This window comes from Oncorhynchus tshawytscha, linkage group LG01 (assembly GCF_018296145.1).
Source record: "Oncorhynchus tshawytscha isolate Ot180627B linkage group LG01, Otsh_v2.0, whole genome shotgun sequence".
NCBI lineage: Eukaryota > Metazoa > Chordata > Actinopteri > Salmoniformes > Salmonidae > Oncorhynchus > Oncorhynchus tshawytscha.
In genome coordinates this window covers 85,354,551-85,375,075 of record NC_056429.1, presented here as the reverse complement: position 1 = coordinate 85,375,075, position 20,525 = coordinate 85,354,551, and the positions used below count along the sequence as shown (strand labels likewise).

Genomic DNA, 20,525 nt, shown 5'->3' with positions numbered 1-20,525 from the left:
TAGGCTACCCCTCTGCCTATTGGCTTATTCATGCCTGTCTCAAAATACAACACTGCCCCCTTTGATTAAGACAAGCTTTTTACCTTAAGGCTTTTCAAAGAAATGTAGCCTACATGTTTTGTGCTCTTGTAGGAAGCAGTAACTCCCCATTGCTGACCTATACTTATGTATAACTGGGATAATAACTCGTTAACCTGCAAAGAACTGATCTGAAAAGTGCCTTCACTCACAGCTGATTAAAAGACCGCTTGTGGGCCACCCCTGCCAATAGAATTCTACTCTGTTGCATTCTGGCTCTGCCTACCACAAAATCACAGACTCAATCTTGCTAAGTTAGATGTGTTTTGGTTTGTTGCATTGAAAAGGGACTGATATAATGTTGATTAGATCACAGAAGAACAGCCACGCACGCTCACTGCTTAGAGGAAACATTGGTTGTGTTGTTTCCAGTGCAATAGTATTAGTAGCAGCTGTAATAGTAATAGCAGTTTGACCTGTTGGGGGTCGGCCTGCTGGCGTAGGTTCTGGGGGAACTTTCTCTGGTTCTGTAGGAGCTGTTGTAGCTGCTGTGGTGAGGTGAGCTGCTGGGGGTTCTGCTGCTGCTGGAGGAGGAGCTGGCAGGCCTGGGGGAGAGGGAGGGGGAGAGACCACTGTAAACACCTGCCCCAAGAGGAACACACAGTGCAGTGTTTCTGCTGCGGCGCTGCTCCACGGCAAACTCATTGGTGCCACACCCCCAAAAGTATGGAACATGAACAAATATTTCTGGCGAAGTGCACATTTAAGACACTAGAAGAGTCCACATTTACTTTTTCTCTGCAAACAAAACGAGCAAAAAAATCTGACAACCTCATAGTATAATAGTTCATCTGTTTAGCTAGTCGGCTTCTTGTCGTGTTCTATGGGAGAGAAATATTCCCTGAGGCGCATTCAAGTTACGAGTGCCATATGGGAGGGAAACATGCATTCTGACTACCTCAAAATAATTTTGGGGAGTGACTTTGTGCTGACAGGTGAAATGTTTTGTTGAGCAAGAGTAGTGGTAACCAGGGAAAGTTTTAGGGGGAGAAAATGGTGACATGAAGTGGTCTCTGCGAGAAGTACAGGCATGTTACCCCGAGTTTCCTTAACAGGAAGGCCCACATATTTACTGTGTTTATCCAAGTTTTTTGGGACATAAAATACATCAATAGGATGCTAACTAGATAAAAGATGACATTTGGTTTCTAGCTAATGATTAGCCCAATAGGCAACCATGTTTCAGCCTATTTATAGCCAGCCACTATGCTGAATAAATTGGGCTGCAGGTAATATGCTTATTGCTAATGGCATACCCGATAATATGGACCATGTATATGGTCCAATATGTTAAAATAATTTTAACAAATAATTGTACCAATATGTTTTTGGGCTCAGTTCTGGAGGCGGAAATAAGCTTCTCAGTCCTTCAACATAAAATGTATTTGGGGAGGGACCGCCAAAACAATCCCCCCACTGCTATTTCTCTCTCCAGAGGAAACATTGAGTGGCTAGAAGAAGAAGGGGTATGAACAGAGGTATGTCTGATAGAGCTGTAAGGTCTCTAATTTGTCAAACAAATTGGTACTTTTACTGACTTGTCATAGGCCTATATAGGTATATAAAAACATTGACGTGTCAGCCAACAAGGCTTTAATCAGAATAAATCTAAGGTTAGTTTTGGTGTTCCTCAAGGCTATGTTCTCTGGCCACTACGGTTTTCATTCTAGAGTTGTATAGGAGTACAGCTACTCACCAGCTGGAACTGAATATGGGGGGGGTAGATGCCGCTCAACATGGCGATGTGCTGGGGGGACAGCTGAGGGGGGAACACACCCCCTCCTACACCCGCCACCCCACTCACACCCCCGACTCCACCCACGCCAGCACTGGGAGGTGCCACCTGCTTCAGCATGGAACCTGGCACCTGGAACATCGGTGTTACCATGGGAACGTGGAACATAAACACAAAGCACCTTCTGTCTAGCACATTCCCTCTAATAAACAGAAAATCAGTGGTGCACTACTCATTGATTTGGTGAGGTTTTCTTCCTCCATCGAGTAAGTTCACCTAATCACTCACATTAGGTAATGATCCAGAGCAGGCTGGCAAAATAAAATCACATCCTTGGAAACAACATGTTGCACATAAAGTTCTGACTAAAAAGCCAACGGACCAAAAAATCTATTGTTCCTGAGCAGAGGTTGGGGCATATAGTAGACTGATTTGCACAAGGGATATTGATCAGCAAGTATTGTGAAAAAAGCTGTGAAAATATTAACATTAAAACAGCTGATTACTTTTACAGTCTGATCAAATACAACAACAAAAACGGTACCTGAGGCGACAGGTACTGATGAGGCACTTGCGCTCGTATCCCAGCGGACGTGTTGATGGGTGGCACACCGGGCTGGTGTCTGGACTGGGGCATTCCACCACCACAGCCGCCAAACATGTTATGACCACCCTGACAGGGGAACAGAGAGGGAGAGGGTTACAAACATGGCTGACTCTTAGACATTAAGACAGGAGAGATGAAGTAGGAAATTACAGATGAAGAGAATGGTACAACAATAAACATGTCTCCATCCAACCTTTTTTTTTTTTAAATGTTACGGCAGGACTGATGAAAACAGAACATTTGTCGGTAAACATTCCAAATGACAACAAAACACACCAGACTAGCTGGGATCGTTTTGTGTAGGTAAAATACATTTTGCGAGAAATGGCTGTGAAAATACATTTTTCTTATAATAACTATCATATCGAAGTAATCTTAGAGTCACCTCATGATATGTTGTGTGGTCCTCCCACTACGACTCAGGAAAGCATGCAATTTGTTAGGCTACAGATTAAATCAAATTATGAACGTCACAGGATGGTGACAGTGGAAGGCGATGAGCTTGATGCTACTTTCCAATAAATATCGAGGGACTTATTCTGGTGACATGATGATCGATGCTTGGCTGCTGTTTGACAAACTCGCTCTTATCCATAATAATCTCAGACAGTGCCTTTGGAAAGTATTCAGACCCCTTGACCCCACATAATGACATATCAAAAACAGTTAAAAAAAAATATTATATATTATAAATATATATTATAAATAAAAACTTGAAATAGTCCATTTACATATGTATTCAGATCCTTTGCTATGAGACTCGAAATTGAACTCCGGTTTCCATTGATTATCCTGAAAATGTTTCAAAAACTTGGGAGTCCACCGGTGGTAAATTCAATTGATTGGACATGATTTGGAAAGGCACACACCCGTCTATATAAGGTCCCACAGTTGACACTGCATGTCAGAGCAAAAACCAATCCATTAGGTCGAAGGAATTGTCCGTAGAGCTCCGAGACAGGAATGTGTCGAGGCACAGATCTGGGGAAGGGTACCAAAACATATCTGCAGCATTGAAGGTCCCCTCCATCTTGGTTGCCTCCATCTTGTGGTTGCCTCCATCTTTCTTAAAATGGAAGAAGTTTGGAACCACCAAGACTCTTCCTAGAGCTGCCCGCCCAACCAAACTGAGCAATCAGGGGGAGAAGGGCATTGGTCAGGGAGGTGACCGAGAACCCGATGATCACTGACAGAGCTCTTGAGATCCTCTGTGGAGATGGAAAAACCTTCCAGAAGGACAACCATCTCCGCAGCACTCCATCAATCAGGCCTTTATTGGTAGAGTGGCCGGACGGAAGCGACTCCTCAGTAAAAAAAGCACATGGCAGCCCGCCTGGAGTTTGCCAAAAGGCACCTAAAGAATCTCAGACCATGAGAAACAAGATTCTCTCATCTGAAAAACCAAGATTGAACTCTTTGGCCTGAATGCCAAGATCACGTCTGGAGGAAACTTGGCACCATCCCTTCGGTGAAGTATGGTGGTGGCAGCATCATGCTGTGGGGATGTTTTTCAGCGACAGGGACTGGGAGACTAGTCAGAATCGAGGGAAAGATGAAAGGAGAGATCCTTGTTGATAACCTGCTCCAGAGTGCTCAGGACCTCAGATTGGGGAGAAGGTTCACCTTCCAAACACAGCCAAGACAACGCAGGTATGGCTTCAGGAAAAGTCTCTCAATGTCCTTGGGGCAGAGCCCGGACTTGAACCTGATCTAACATCTCTGGAGAGACGTGAAAATAGTTGTGCAGCAAGCTGCCAAGCTGGTAGTGTCATACCCAAGAAGACCAGGATGTAATCGCTGCAAAAGATGCTTCAACAAAGTACTGATTAAAAGGGTCTGAATACTTTTCACAATTACATTATATATATATTTTTTTTAAACAAATTAGCAAAAATGTAAAAATAAACGTTTTTGCTTTGTCATTTTGGGGTAGTGTGTAGATTGGTGAGGATTAAAAAAAATCTATTTTAGAATAAGGCTATAACGTAACAAAATGTAGGAAAAGTCAAGGGGTCTGAGTACTTTCCTAAGGCACTGTAGGTACCATTATATGAGCTGTTGGCGAGTGTGCACGTGCCAAAACCAAAGTAGGCACATTCACTAAACAAACCATATTTGTTTTGACAAAACCCATCAGTAGAATTGAAAATGCAATGGAAACCCATTTAACACAACTTGTACTTTATTCAGTACATGGGAATTTAACCGCAAAAGTGATTTTATGTGCACTGTCATCACGCAGTCTTTAATCCACAACAAGTCAGTTTGATGGAAACGTTTCTGGTGGGAAAATGCGTTTTGTTTTTATACAGATTTGAGAATATTTGCATGAAAACCTGTCACCAATCGGTTGGAAACCTAGCTATTGACACAATTACATTAGGATACTTTGTACTTGATGTTTAAAAGGAATAATCTGCAATTGGTACATCCATTTTATTTTTATTAATGATATGTACTCAGATTTGACGAATACAATTTATGAGGGATGTACAGTACTCAAGAGTTGGCTAAAGCAGAACCTGTTTCGGGGACCAGGTTAGCAGTGAAGCAATGAGATGATGGAGACAGAGGGACACAGCCTTACTTGTCTAGGGGGGATAGTGTGGCTGTAGAGGGGGGAGGGTTTGTAGACAGTGGGTGGAGAGTACTCCTCCCCAAGGCACCCATCCTGATTGGTGAACGGCAAGGACTGCTGATCGCAGTGACAGCCAATCGAAGTAGTTGCCCAATTTGGGGGAAGAAGTAGGCAAGACAGGAAGAAGGATACCAAATGATGGGGCAGGAAGGAGGATACCAAAAGAAGACGGGAAAGAAAGAAATACAGAGAAGAAAATGTTAACGGGACAAGAGGGACTTGGAGAAGTCAGAGGTTTGCGCCCCTTTATAGTGCACTACTTTTGGCCAAGGCTTATAAGGCTCGGATCAAAACTAATGTACTATACAGGGAATAGGGTGAAATTTGGGACATATCCAGAGAGGTTTGTGATGTGTCTGAGGTACCAACCTTGTCATAACAAGGCCCAGGGTCGCCAGGCCCAATCTCTTTGGAACCAGGTGAACGGTAGACCATGCCTCCTCCTCCCACTCCTCTCTGCCCTCCTTTACGCATCTCTCCATTGTAGTCATTCAGGCCCATCCCTCGCTTCTCTCCCTCCATTTTCTTATCCTGAGAAGGACCAGGGGCCAGGTCCAGAGGTCGCCCGCTAGGATCATCACCCTAAAAACACAGCACATATCTTCACCACCACCATCAACCCCAACATAGCTATCACGTGGCATCAGGGGGCGTAAAATTAACACCTGTCAAATGAGGGTGAATTGAGGTATTGGAGAGTAAAAATGTATATTTCACAAGCAACGTAGGCGGGTGGTCGATTTGCAGGGCTCTACAGTGCGAGCATTACATTCACATTTGCGAATAGAAATAGGAGTAAAAAGTAAAGGATGAGCACACGTGTACAATCATCGCTGCAACGTTGGGGCTCTGGTGGCGAAGGTCGGGTCATGCGTACTACGAAACATGACCCGCCAAACCGCACCTCTTAACACCTGCCCTCTTAACCTGAAAGCCAACCGCACCAATGTGTTGGAAGAAACACTGTTCAACTGATGAGTCTTTGCTAGAGCGCGATGAGCCAAGTAAAGCCCCCCCGGCCAAACCCTCCCCTAACCCGGACAACGCTGGGCCAATTGTGCGGCCCCTATGGCACTCCAAATCACGGCCGGTTGGGATCGAACCTGGGCCTGTAGTGGCGCGTCTACTTAGACCACTGCGCCACTCAGGAGGCCCTACAGTAGCTTGTTTTGAGATTATTTCTGCGGTTATGTTGCATAGCTGCTAATCGCACAAAGAAAAACTAATATATAAACCACCTCGCGCAGCAACACTGCCTGGCTAGGGAGCTTTGTGCAGTGTGCTTTTTTTTTTTTTTTCATTTTTGGAGGCACTGCGCACAGGCATAAAAGCTGGTCTAATTTACTCAAATCTACAAAGTGAGACTTTGTCCTCGTGTTTCTTGGTCATTTAGATTGCTTTGATCACAAGGTCGGTTGTTTTTCAATGTTAGTTTGAGTCTGCTGCTTCAACTGATAGCGGAGAGATGCTGTCTACTACTAGTCAGATCCAAAATCTGACACAGACACACTTGAGACTCCAGTGACACCATTACCAAGGTAACCTCTCGCCCTTTAACTCATCTGATATATTTTGATTGAAAGACTCACGTCACAAACATTGTAATGAAATTGAGCAATGTATCACATTACTTCTTACTAATACATTTTTTAAAATAAATATTACAGTCAGTTTGTTTTCTCCATAATGAAAAAAAAAAGAACTCAGCAAAAAAAGAAGTCCTCACTGTCAACTGTGTTCATTTTCAAACTTAACATGTGTAAATATTTGTATGAACATAAGATTCAACAAATGAGAAACTGAACAAGCTCCACAGAAATGTGACTAACATAAAGGGAATAATGTGTCCCTGAACAAGGGGGGGGGGTCAAAATCAAAAGTAGCAGTCAGTATCTGGTGTGGCCACCAGCTGCATTAAGTACTGCAGTGCATCTCCTCCTCATGGTCTGCACCAGATTTACCAGTTCTTGCTGTGACATGGTGAAAGAGTGGGGTAACAAGGCACCTGCAAGTTCCCGGACATTTGGGGGGGGGGGCTAGCCCTCACCCTCCGACCCAACAGGTCCCAGACGTGCTCAATGGGATTGAGATCCAGGATCTTCGCTGGCCATGGCAGAACACTGACATTCCTGTCTTGCAGGAAATCACGCGCAGAACAAGTAGGTGGTGAGGGTAGGTAACATCTCCACTCTGCTGATCCTCAACACTGGGGCCCCACAAGGGTGCGTTCTGAGCCCTCTCCTGTACTCCCTGTTCACCCACGACTGCGTGGCCATGCACGCCTCCAACTCATCAAGTTTGCAGACGACACTACAGTGGTAGGCTTGATTACCAACAACAACGAGACGGCATACAGGGAGGTGGTGAGGGCCCGCGGAGTATGGTGTCAGGAAAATAACCTCTCATTCAACGTCAACAAAACAAAGGAGAGGATCGTGGACTTCAGGAAACAGCAGAGGGAGCACCCCCCCTATCCACATCGACGGGACAGTAGTGGAGAGGGTAGTAAGTTTGACGTTCCTCGGCGTACACATCACGGACAAACTGAATTGGTCCACCCACACAGACAGCGTGGTGAAGGTGCAGCAGTGCCTCTTCAACCTCAGGAGGCTGAAGAAATTCAGCTTGTCACCCAAAGCACTCAAACTTTTACAGATGCAATCGAGGGCATCCTGTCGGGCTGTATCACCGCCTGGTACGGCAACTGCTCCGCCCACAACCGTAAGGCTCTCCAGAGGGTAGTGAGGTCTGCACAACACATCACCTGGGGCAAACTACCTGCCCTCCAGGACACCTTCACCATCCGATGCCACAGGAAGGCCATGAAGATCATCAAGGACAACAACCACCCGAGCCACTGCCTGTTCACCCCACTATCATACAGAAGGCGAAGTCAGTACAGGTGCATCAAAGCAGGGACCGAGAGACTGAAAAACAGCTTCTATCTCGAGGCCATCAGACTGTTAAAAAAAACAGCCACCACTAACATTGAGTGCCAACATACTGACTCAACTCCAGCCAGTTTAATAATTAAAAATGTATGAAAAATGTTATCATTAGCCACTTTAAACAATGCCACTTTTATATACGTTTACATACCCTACAATACTCATCTCGTATGTATATACTGTACTCGATACCATCTACTGCATCTTGCCTACGCCGTTCTGTGCCATCACTCATTCATATATTTTTATGTACATATTCTTCATTCCTTTACACTTGTGTGTATAAGGTAGTTGTTGTGAAATTGTTAGGTTAGATTACTCGTTGGTTATTACTGCATTGTCAGAACTGGAAGCAGAAGCATTTCGCTACACTCGCAGTAACATCTGCTAACCATGTGTATGTGACAAATAAAGTTTGGTATGGCTGGTGGCATTGTCATGCTGGAGGGTCATGTCAGGATGAGCCTGCAGGAAGGGTACCACATGAGGAGGATGTCTTCCCTGTAACACACAGCGTTGAGATTGCCTGCAATGACAACAAGCTCAGTCCGATGATGCTGAGACACACCGCCCCAGACGACAGACCCTCCATATTGATCCCGCTCCAGAGTACAGGCATCGGTGTAACGCTCATTCCTTCAACAATAAATGTGAATCCAACCATCACCCCTGGGGAGACAAAACCACAACTCGTCAGTGAAGAGCACTTTAACCAGTCCCGTCTGGTCCAGCAACGGTGGGTTCGTGCTCATAGGCGATGTTGCTGGCGAGGACCTGCCTTACAACAGGTCTACAAGCACACAGTCCAGCCTCTCTCATCCTATTGCGGACAGTCTGAGCACTGATGGAGAGATTGTGCGTTCCTGGTCTAAGTCGGGCAGTTGTTGCCGTCCTGTACCTGTCCCGCAGGTGTGATGTTAGGATGTACCGATCCTGTGCAGGTGTTGTTACAAGTGGTCTGCCACAGCAAGGATGATCAGCTGTCTGTCCCGTCTCCCTGTAGCGCTATCTTAGGCATCTCACAATACGGCAATTTATTGCCCCGGCCACATCTGCAGTCCTCATGCCTCCCTGCAGCATGCCTAAGGCACGTTCACACAGATGAGCAGGGGCCCTGGGCATCTTTCTTTTGGTGTTTTCAGAGTCAGTAGAAAGGCCTCTTTAGTGTCCTAAGTTTTCATAACTGTGACCTTAATTGCCTACCGTCTGTAAGCTGTTAGTGTCTTAAAACCTTTTAGGGATAGGGGGCAGCATTTTCACTTTGGATGAATTGCGTGCCCATAGTGAACTGCCTCCTACTCTGTTCCAGATGCTAATATATGCATATTATTATTACTATTGGATAGAAAACACTGAAGTTTCTAAAACTGTTTGAATTATGTCTGTGAGTATAACAAAACTCATAGGGCAGGCAAACTTCCAAACAGGAAGTGGAAATTCTGGGGCTGGTTGATTTTCAACTCATCACCTATTCACATCCAAATAAGATATGGATCTGTTCGCACTTCCTACACCTTCCACTAGATGTCAACAGTCAGTAGAACGTGGAATGAAGCCTCTAGTGTGATGTGAGACCGGATGGCAGCTATTTGAGTCACTGGTCTGGCAGAATGCCAGTTCCTGGTTACGTGCAGTATTCATTAGATCGCCTTGCGTTCCATTACTCTGTAGACAAAAACAAATGCTCCGGTTGGAACGTTATTGGATATATATGATAATAACATCCGGAAGATTGATTCTCTACTTAGTTTGAAGGGTTAATTGAACAAGCATGGGAAACAGTGTTTAAACCCTTTATAATGAAGATCTCTGAAGTTATTTGGATTTTTAAGAACTATCTTTGAAAGACAGGATCGTGTCTTTTTTTTGCTGAGTATATTTCGCCATCTACCTGCCGGGTTTATGGACCAAAAAGTACATTTTAGGCCCTGCTTGGCATGACATCGTCATTGTAATAGCTACAACAAAACATCTCCCACTATGTCCAGTATCTCAAAACACAACCTATGCCTGCCCATGGACCCTAAACCTTGTATTTGCTTTGAAACTTACCAGGAGCCCCATGTTGGAGAACTGTTTATTCATGGGGTTCATCCAGGAGTCTCCTCCTCCACTCTTCAGTGGAGCCTGAGACAAAAACATACAGATATAACATTTATGGCAGTAGTTTGTTCCCTAGCACAAACATTGTCAAACAAATAGTCATCTTCAAACCAAAAGACCTCATCAAAAATCCAACTCCTATCAAGTATTTGAATGAGGCAACAACCAAACAAACCTCCCCCACTTTGAATGCTTTTCTACCTTGTTGGGCTTCTTGCCCCCGTGACCTTGGCCCCAGCCCCCACTGTTGTAGGAAGAGCTGCTACCCTGGGACCCAGCGCTGCTCCACACCCCTCCACCTCCCTCCTCCTCTTCCTCCCAGCTGGAGTGACGAGAGGCCGCCACAGAGCCCTGGTCGCCCTCACCCCAGCTTCCTTCTTGCATAGACTTTGAACCTGCTAGGGATATAACAATGAGTAGCATTATTACACCATAAGAACATAATGCCATATTAACAAAATGCTGTGTTATGATGACAATGCAAATCTTTGACTGTCTGGATATTTTGGGAGACAAAACCATGTCACTCTGCAAGGGTGACTCGTCACACAGCTACGCTTATGATATACAGAGCACTTGGAAAGTATTCAGACCTTCCCTTTTCCACATTTTGTTACAGTCTTAATCAAACTTTGTCACGAGCCGAATACAATAAGTGTAGACCTTACAGTGAAATGCTTACTTACAAGCTCTTAACTCTTGAACTGCACTGCCGGTTAAGAAAATTTACCAACTAAACTAAAGTTTAAAAAAATAGTAAAAAGTAAACAAAAACATACAGGGGATACAGAGTCAGTGTGCGGGGGTGCAGGTTAGGTCATTTGTAAATGTATGTAGGGAAGAAGTGACTACGCATAGATAACAGTGAGTAGCAGCAGTGTACAAAACAAATGGAAGGGGGAGGGGTCAATAATAGTCCAGTGGCCATTTGATTAATTGTTCAGCAGTCTTATGGCTTGGGGGGGTAGAAGATGTCAAGGAGCCTTTTGGTCCTAGACTTGGCCTTCCGGTACCGCTTGTTGTGCAATAGCAGAGAAAACAGCCTATGACTTGGGTGATTGAATTATGGGCTTTCCTCTGACACGCCTATTATTTAGGTCCTGGGTGGCAGGAAGCTTGGCCCCAGTGATGTACTGGCCCGTACACACTACCCTCTGTAGCGCTTCACATTCCAGGCAGTGATGCAACTGGTCAGGATGCTCTCGATGGTGCAGCTGTAGAATCATTTGAGGATCTGGGGACCCATGCCAAATTGTTTCAGTCTCCTGAAGGGGAAAAGGTGTTGTTGTGCCCTCTTCACGACTGTCTTGGTGTGTTTGGACTAGAGGTCGATTAATTATGGCAGATTTTAAGTTCTCATAACAGGTGATCGGCCTTTTTGGATGCCGATTACATGGCAATCCACGAGGATACTGCGTGGCAGGCTGAACACCTGTTACGCGAGTGCAGTGTCAAAAGGACCTTGTGGCTGCAAGGAGACAAGTTGCTAGCTAGCATTAAACTCATATTATACACACAAAAAAATCTTCACATAATCACAAGTTAACCTAGTAATATCAACCATGTGTAGTTAACTAGCTTGTTCTGCGTTGCATATAATCAATGCGGTGCCAGTTAAATTTATCATCGAATCACAGCCTACTTCAAATTCGCCAAACGGGTTATTTAACAAAAGCACATTTCAAAAAGAGTACAATCGTTGCAATAATGTACACAAGTATATATTTTTAAACCTGCATATGTAGTTAAAATAAATGCATGTTAGCAGGCAATATTAACTAGGGAAATTGTGTCACTTCTCTTACGTTCAGTGCAAGCAGAAACAGGGTATATGTAACAGTTTGGGCCACCTGGCTCGTTGCGAACTGTTGAAAGGCCGTTTATTCCTAACGAAGACCGTAATTAACTTACCAGAATTTTACATAATTATGACATAACATTTAAGGTTGGGCAATGTAACAGTAATATTTAGACTTAGGGTTGCCACCCGTTCCATGGAACGTTTCCGTATTTCACTGAAAAATGTTTTGTTTTCGAAATGATAGTTTCCGGATTTGACCATAGTGTTAATTATATTATAATTAAGTCTATGGTTTGATATTTGTTAGAGCGGTCTGAGCGGGGGTAGGCAGCAGCAGGCTCGTAAGCGTTCATTCAAACAGCAGCTCTTAGCAATGCTTGATACACAGCTCTGTTTATGACTTCAAGCCTATCAACTCCCGAGATTAGGCTGGCAATACTAAAGTGCCTATAAGAACATCCAATAGTCAAAGGTATATGAAATACAAATGGTAGAGAGAGAAAGTCCTATAATTCCTACAACCTAAAACTTCTTAAGTGGGAATATTGAAGACATGTTAAAAAGGAACCACCAGCTTTCATATGTTCTCATGTTCTGAGCAAGGAACTTAAACGTTAGCTTTTTTACATGGCACATTTTGCCCTTGACTTTTCTCCAACACTGTTTTTGCATTATTTAAACCAAATTGAACATGTTTCATTATTTATTTTAGACTAAATTGATTTTATGTACTATATTAAGTAAAAAAATAAAAAGGTGTTGATTGTTCATTCAGTATTGTTGTAATTGTCATTTATTACAACACACACACACACACACACACACACACACACACATTAGATAAAATAAAATGTTCCAATTAAATCGGTATCGGCATTTTTTTGGTCCTCCAATAATCCGTATTGGCGTTGAAAAATCATCGGTTGACCTCTAGTTTGGACCATGATAGAGCAATGGTGACGTGGACACAAATGAACTTGAAACACTAGACCCGCTCCACTACAGCCCCGTTGATGTTAATGAGGCCTGTTCGGCCCGCCTTTGCCTGTAGTCCACGATCAGCTCCTTCGTCTTGCTCACATTGAGGGAGATGTTGTCCTGGCCTCACACCACCAGTTCTCTAACCTCCTCCCTACAGGCTCTCTCACCGTTGTCGGTGATCAGGCCTACCACTGTTCTGTCATCAGCAAACTTGGTGTTGGAGTCGTGTTTGGCCATGCAGTCGTGGGTGAACAGGGTGTAAAGGAGCAGACTAAGTACACACCCCTGAGGGGCCCCAGTGTTGAGGATCAGAGTGGCTGACGTGTGGTTGCCTACCCTTACCACCAGGGGGAGGCCCATCAGGAAGTCAAGGATCCAGTTGCAGAGGGAGGTGTTTAGTCCCAGGGTCCTTAGCTAAGTGATGAGCTTTGTGGGCACTATGGTGTTGAACGCTGAGCTGTAGTCAATAAACAGCATTCTCATAGGTGTTCCTTTTGTCCAGGTGGGAAAGGGCAGTATAGAGTACGATTGAGATTGCATCACTGTGGATCTGTTGGGGCGGTATGCGAATTGGGTCTAGGGTATCCGGGAGGATGTTGTTGATGTGAGCTATGATCAACCTTTCATGGCTTCCTACGCGAGTACAACGGGGCGGTAATCATTTAGGCAGGTTAATGTTGCTTCCTTGGGCACAAGGACTATGGTGGTCTGCTTGAAACATGTTGGTATTACAGACTCAGTCAGGGAGAGGTTGAAAATGTCAGTGAAAACACTTGCCAGTTGATCCACACATGCTTCGAGTACACGTCCTGGTAATCCACCTGGCCCCGTGGCTTTGTGAATAATCTTGCTCACATCGGTGTACGAGAGCGTTATCACAGTCCTCCGGAATAGCGGGTGCTCTCATGCATGCTTCAGTGTTGCTTAACTCAAAGCAAGCATAAAAGGCATTTAGCTCATCAGGTAGGCTCGCGTCACTGGGCAGCTCGCATCCGGGTTTCCTTTTGTAGTCTAATAGTTTTCAAGCCCTACCACATCCGATGAGCATCAGAGCCGGTGTAGTAGAATTACATTTTAATCCTGTACATCCTTGAAGGTACTCAAGAACAAAGTGGCTTCCCTCATTCTTAAATGGAAGAAGTTTGGAACCACCAAGACTCTTAATAGAGCTGGCCACCCGGCCAAAATGAGCAATCGGTGGAGAAGGACCTTGGTCAGGGAGGTGACCCAGAACCTGATGGTCACTGGCAGAGTTAAAGAATTCTTCTGGAGATGGGAGAACATACCAGAAGGACAACGATCTCTTCAGCACTCCACCAATCAAGCCGTTATGGTAGAGTGGCCAAACCACACTCCTCAGTAAAAGGCACATGACAGCCCACCTGGAGTTTGCCAAAAGGCACCTAATGGTCTCAGACCATGAGAAACAAGATTCTCTGGTCTGATAAAACCAAGATCGAACTCTTTGGCCTGAATACCAAGATCATGTCTGGAGGAAACCTGGCACCATCCCTACGGAGAAGCATGTTGGTGGCAGCATCATGCTGTGGGGATGTTTTTCAGCGGCAAGGACTGTGAGACTAGTCAGGATTGAATGAAAGATGAACGAAGCAAAGTACAGAGAGATCCTTGATGAAAACCTGCTCCAGAGTGCTCAGGATCTGAGACTGGGGTGAAGGTTCACCTTCCAACAGGACAACGACCCTAAGCACACAGCCAAGACGAAGCAGGAGTGGCTTCAGGACAAGTCTCTGAATGTCCTTGAGTGACCGAACATCTCTAGGGAGACCTGAAAATAGCTGTGCAGCGACACTTCCCTTCCAACCTGACAGAGAAAGAGAGGATCTGCAGAGAGGAATGGGAGAAATTCCCCAAATACAGGTACACACACACACATATATTCAAACATTTCTAAAAAAATGTTTTTGCTTTGTCATTATGGGGTATCGTGTGTAGATTGATGTGGGGGAAAAACTAATTTGAACATTTTAGAGTAATAATGACAATTACAACAATACTGAATGAACACTTATTTTAACTTAATATAATACATCAATAAAATCAATTTAGCCTCAAATAAAAAATGAAACATGTTCAATTTAGTTTAAATAATACAAAAACAAAGTGTTGGAGAAGAAAGTAAAAGTGCAATATGTGCTATGTAAGAAAGCTAACGTTCCTTGCTCAGAACATAAGATACGAAAGCTGGTGGTTCCTTTTAACATGAGTCTTCAATAATCCCAGGTACAAAGTTTTAGGTTTTAGTTATTATATAACTATTTCCCTCTCTACCATTTGTATTTCATTAACCTTTGACGATTGGATGTTCTTATAGGCACTTTAGTATTGCCAGTGTAACAGTATAGCTTCCGTCCCTCTCCTCGCTCCTACCTGGGCTCGAACCAGGAACACAACGACAACAGCCACCCTCAAAGCATTGTTACCCATGCAGACCAAGGGTAACAACCACTCCAAGTCTCAGAGCGAGTGACGTTTGAAATGCTATTAGCGCGCACCCCGCTAACTAGCTATCCATTTCACATCGGTTACACCAGCCTCATCTCGGGAGTTGATAGGCTTGAGGTCACAAACAGCGCAATGCTTGACGCACAACGAAGAGCTGCTGGCAAAACGCACGAAAGTGTTGTTTGAATGAATGCTTAGAGCCTGCTGCTGCCTACCACTGCTCAGTCAGATTATATGCAATGCAGGACACGCTAGATAAACTAGTAATATCATCAAACATGTGTAGTTAACTATTGATTATGATTGATTGATTGTTTTTTATAAGATAAGTTTAATGCTAGCTAGCAACTTACCTTGGCTTACTGCATTCGCGTAACAGGCAGTCTCCTTGTGGAGTGCAACGAGGGGTGTTGTAGGGGTGTTAACCCCAGTGTCCTGGCTAAATTCCCAATCTGGCCCTCAAACCATCACGGTCACCTAATAATAGTCCTCAGTTTACAATTGGCTCATTCACCCCCCCTCTCCCCTGTAACTATCCCCCAGGTCGTTGCTGCAAATGAGAACGTGTTCAGTCAACTTACCTGGTAAAATAACGGATAAATAAAATTAAAAATGAGAGGCAGGTGGTTATAGCGTTGGACGAGTTTACTGTAAGGTTGCAAGATTGGCTCCCCCGAGCTGACAAGGTGAAAATCTGTCGCCCTAATTAAAATCGGCCATTCCGATTAATCGGTCGACCTCTACACTGTACCTATAGTTAGACAATCAGCCATCATATCTTTGAGGATTTACAGTAGTTAGCTCCCTTACCAGATTTGATGGGGTTGGGTGAGGGGTTTCCCCAGCCAGAGGTGGTCTTCCCAGGTTCTTCCCAGCCGGTGGGGGTCTCAGTAGGTTTCCCCCAGGCTGCAGTGCCGTTGTCCACCGGGGGGTCTGAGGGAGAGCCACCGTCCCAGCCGGACGATGGAGCTACACACAGGAAAACAACGGAATCAATCAATCAGTGAGTGGTTTGTTTGATATGTACTCTATAGGTTTATGAAAAATCGTAACGTTCCATTTGTAAAGTGTTAATGGTTAGTCATTTGTAAATGCATTATAAAACATTCATAAATGGGTTATAGTAGTGCTATAGCCAGTTAGTGCTTGCCAAATAGTGAGCCACTATTTACCTCCAGCTATTAACCATTTATAAAAGCACTTACAAATGCGTATAATATTGAACCCTTATGTATCATAATGGAACAGTATTATGTTCCTTTTTTTGTATTTTACCCCTTTTTCATGATTGCGATCCAATTACGATCTTGTCTCATCGCTGCAACTCCAACAGGCTCCCCAACATGAACCGCCTAACCGAGTTTCTTAACACCCGCCCGCTTAACCGGGAAGCCAGCTGCACCAATGTGTCGGAGAAAACAGTTCAACTGACGACCGAAGTCAACCTGCACAAGGAGTCACCCGGCCCGCCACAAGGAGTCGCTAGAGCGCAAAGAGCTGAGTAAAGCCCCCGACAACGGACAATTGTGCACCACCCTATGGGACTGCCGGTCACAGCCTGGGATCGAACCCGAGTCTGTAGTGACGCCTCAAGCACTGCAATACTGTGCCACTCAGGAGGTCCTATGCAACCTTATTTTCAATGGTTGCAGATACACCATTTTTATTTTCTCACTTAGGTGTGATACATTGTTTCTCTTTCCCAGAAACAGAAATGGTTGGTTTTCAGATCAATGGTCAACTACAATGATGTCTGGCTCCACGTTTAAAACCCTGATGATTTGTGGTCAATTTAGCTATTTATTCCAGGAATGAAGGCCTCAACTGAATATCTCAAGCCATATTATTGGCGTGTTTGACTGGTTTCTGAGAAATTACCTACTTTGTGATGCAGATTCGTGCAGATGCTGTGCTTGAAATAAATACCTGGGACGTGCTCAGAATTTTGTGTTGATACTGACAATGTGACAGGGATTCATGAAGAATCAGAATGGATGTGGCTATGAGAAGTGTGCAAAGGCCAGACAGAAGAGATGACGCAAAATAAACATGCACAAGATAAAAATGCAATTTCACTTTCGGATACAGAATTTCTGATGGATGATTTAGCTTGCTGCCCAGCTAGCTACGTAGCATCTGTCCTACCTAGGAAACATCTAGCTAGCATTAGGTGAAACCTAAAATGGCTTTATAAATATAAAAATTCAGCTAGATGATTTAGCATGAGATAATCTTGGGCATGATAATTTTAACTAGCTAAATTGTTCACGTTTGCTGGCTAGTTAGCTTCACTAGCTAGCAAACGTTAGCAGCCAGGTAGCGAACATCGACATGATAGAAATTCCATGCAATTTGTTTCGCTAGCTTTTTTTAGATTAGAATGTTCATTATCTAACATCAGAATTCAGGTATGTCTAGCTAGGTACCTGGTAAGTGAACTAACTAGCATCCTGTCAGCACACTAGTGGTTCCAATTGTAAGAATCTAGCTAGCTAGTGTATTAGCAAAAATTGTGATAACTAGGTAACCCCTTTAAATCGGTGGTCGCTAGCGATGTGTTAACAAGTAATGTTAAACACTATTATTATTAGTAAGCTGTCGATAAGATTACTAGCTAAGCCTTAATGGTATAAATCATGACAATAGTAAAGTTGTGTAGATAGTGTCTATGCTAAATTGTAATACATTTCTCTTCTCTCCCAAAGATTCCCATAGGGTTTCTGATTCCAGGATGGGAAAATACTTAACAAGAAACAGATGGACATACAGTTGAAGTCAGAAGTTTACATGCACTTAGGTAGGAGTCATTTTTCAACCACTCCACAAATTTGTTAACCTCTTTCAGCTAGGGGGCACTATTTTTATGTTTGGAAAAATAACGTTCCCAATGTAAACGGCCTATTTCTCAGGCCCATATGCTAGAATATGCATATAATTGTCAGATTAGGATAGAAAACTCTAAAATTTCCAAAACTGTCAAAATATTGTCTGTTTCTAACAGAACTGATATTGCAGGTGAAAAACTGAGCAAAATCAAACCAGGAAGTGGCTTCTATTTTGAAAGCTCCATGTTCCATAGCCTGCCTTCGCTCCATTTAAAGGGATATCAACCAGATTCATTTCCTATCGCTTCCTCAATGTGTCAGTCTTTAGACAGTTTCAGGCTTTTATTTTGAAAAATGAGCGAGAAAGATAACATCACGTCAGGTGTACGTAACAGAGCTTGGGCAGCCATTGTCTCTCCCTCTCCTACTGAAAAAGTGCCCGTTGATATACAGTGGGGCAAAAAAGTATTTAGTCAGCCACCAATTGTGCAAGTTCTCCCACTTAAAAAGATGAGGCCTGTAATTTATCATAGGTACACTTCAACTATGACAGACAAAATGAGAAAAAAATCCAGAAAATCACATTGTAGTATTTTTTATGAATTTATTTGCAAATTATGGTGGAAAATAAGTATTTGGTCAATAACAAAAGTTTATCAATACTTTGTTATATACCCTTTGTTGGCAATGACAGAGGTCAAACGTTTTCTGTAAGTCTTCACAAGGTTTTCACACACTGTTGCTGGTATTTTGGCCCATTCCTCCATGCAGATCTCCCCTAGAGCAGTGATGTTTTGGGGCTGTTGCTGGGCAACACGGACTTTCAAGTCCCTCCAAAGATTTTCTATGGGGTTGAGATCTGGAGACTGGCTAGGCCACTCCAGGACCTTCAAATGCTTCTTACGAAGCCACTCCGTTGCCCGGGAGGTGTGTTTGGGATCATTGTCGTGCTGATAGACCCAGCCACGTTTCATCTTCAATGCCCTTGCTGATGGAAGGAGGTTTGCACTCAAAATCTCATGATACATGGCCCCATTCATTCTTTCCTTAACACGGATCAGTCGTCCTGGTCCCTTTGCAGAAAAACAGCCCCAAAACATGTTTCCACCCCCATGCTTCACAGTAGGTATGGTGTTCTTTGGATGCAACTCAGCATTCTTTGTCCTCCAAACACAACAAGTTGAGTTACCAAAAAGTTATTTTGGTTTGATCTGACCATATGACATTCTTCCAATCTTCCTCTGGATCATCCAAATGCTCTCTAGCAAACTTCAGACGGAACTGGACATGTACTGGCTTAAGCAGGGGGACACGTCTGGCACTGCAGGATTTGAGTCCCTGGCGGCGCAGTGTGTTACTGATGGTAGGCTTTGTTACTTTGGTCCCAGCTCTCTGCAGGTCATTCACTAGGTCCCCCCCGTGTGGTTCTGGGATTTTTGCTCACCGTTCTTGTGATCATTTTGATCCCACAGGGTGAGATCTTGCGTGGAGCCCCAGATCGAGGGAGATTATCAGTGGTCTTGTATGTCTTCCATTTCCTAATAATTGCTCCCACAGTTGATTTCTTCAAACCAAGCTGCTTACCTATTGCAGATTCAGTCTTCCCAGCCTGGTGCAGGTCTACAATTTTGTTTCTGGTGTCCTTTTGACAGCTCTTTGGTCTTGGCCATAGTAGAGTTTGGAGTGTGACTGACTGAGGTTGTGGACAGGTGTATTTTATACTGATAACAAGTTCAAACAGGTGCCATTAATACAGGTTACAGGTAGAGGACAGAGGAGCCTCTTAACAAACTATAGTTTTGGCAAGACGGTTAGGACATCTACTTTGTGCATGACACAAGTCATTTTTCCAACAATTGTTTACAGACAGATTATTTCACTTATAATTCACTGTATCACAATTCCAGTGGGTCAGAAGATTACATACACTAAGTTCACTGTGCCTTTAAACAGCTTGGAAAATTCCAGAAAATTATGCCATGGCTTTAGAAGCTTCTGCTAATTGACATTGAGTCAATTGTAGGTGTATCTGTGGATGTATTTCAAGGCCTACTTTCAAACTCAGTGCCTCTTTGCTTGACATCACAGGAAAATCAAAAGAAATCAGTAAAGACCTCAGAAGAAAAAAATTGAAGACCTCCACAAGTCTGGTTCATCCTTGGGAGAAATTTCCAAACACCTGAAGGTACCACTTTCATCTGTACAAACAATAGTACGCAGGTATAAACACCATGGGACCATGCAGCAGTCATACCACTCAGGAAGGAGGTGCGTTCTGTCTCCTAGAGATGAACGTACTTTGGTGCAAAAAGTGCAAATCAATCCCAGAACAGCAGCAAAACC

At 43.8% G+C, this 20,525-nt stretch overlaps 1 protein-coding gene across 1 annotated transcript in view; it reads right to left on the bottom strand.

Annotated features, from left to right (window-relative positions):
• The window catches only part of LOC112258695 (trinucleotide repeat-containing gene 6B protein), a 54,487-nt gene that overhangs the window by 16,065 nt on the left and 17,897 nt on the right, over window positions 1-20,525 (bottom strand). The window contains 8 exon segments of the mRNA XM_042328431.1: window positions 495-623; window positions 1,775-1,945; window positions 2,358-2,486; window positions 5,008-5,115; window positions 5,428-5,640; window positions 10,059-10,133; window positions 10,311-10,507; window positions 16,168-16,326. Coding sequence (XP_042184365.1) covers window positions 495-623; window positions 1,775-1,945; window positions 2,358-2,486; window positions 5,008-5,115; window positions 5,428-5,640; window positions 10,059-10,133; window positions 10,311-10,507; window positions 16,168-16,326 — 1,181 coding nt within the window.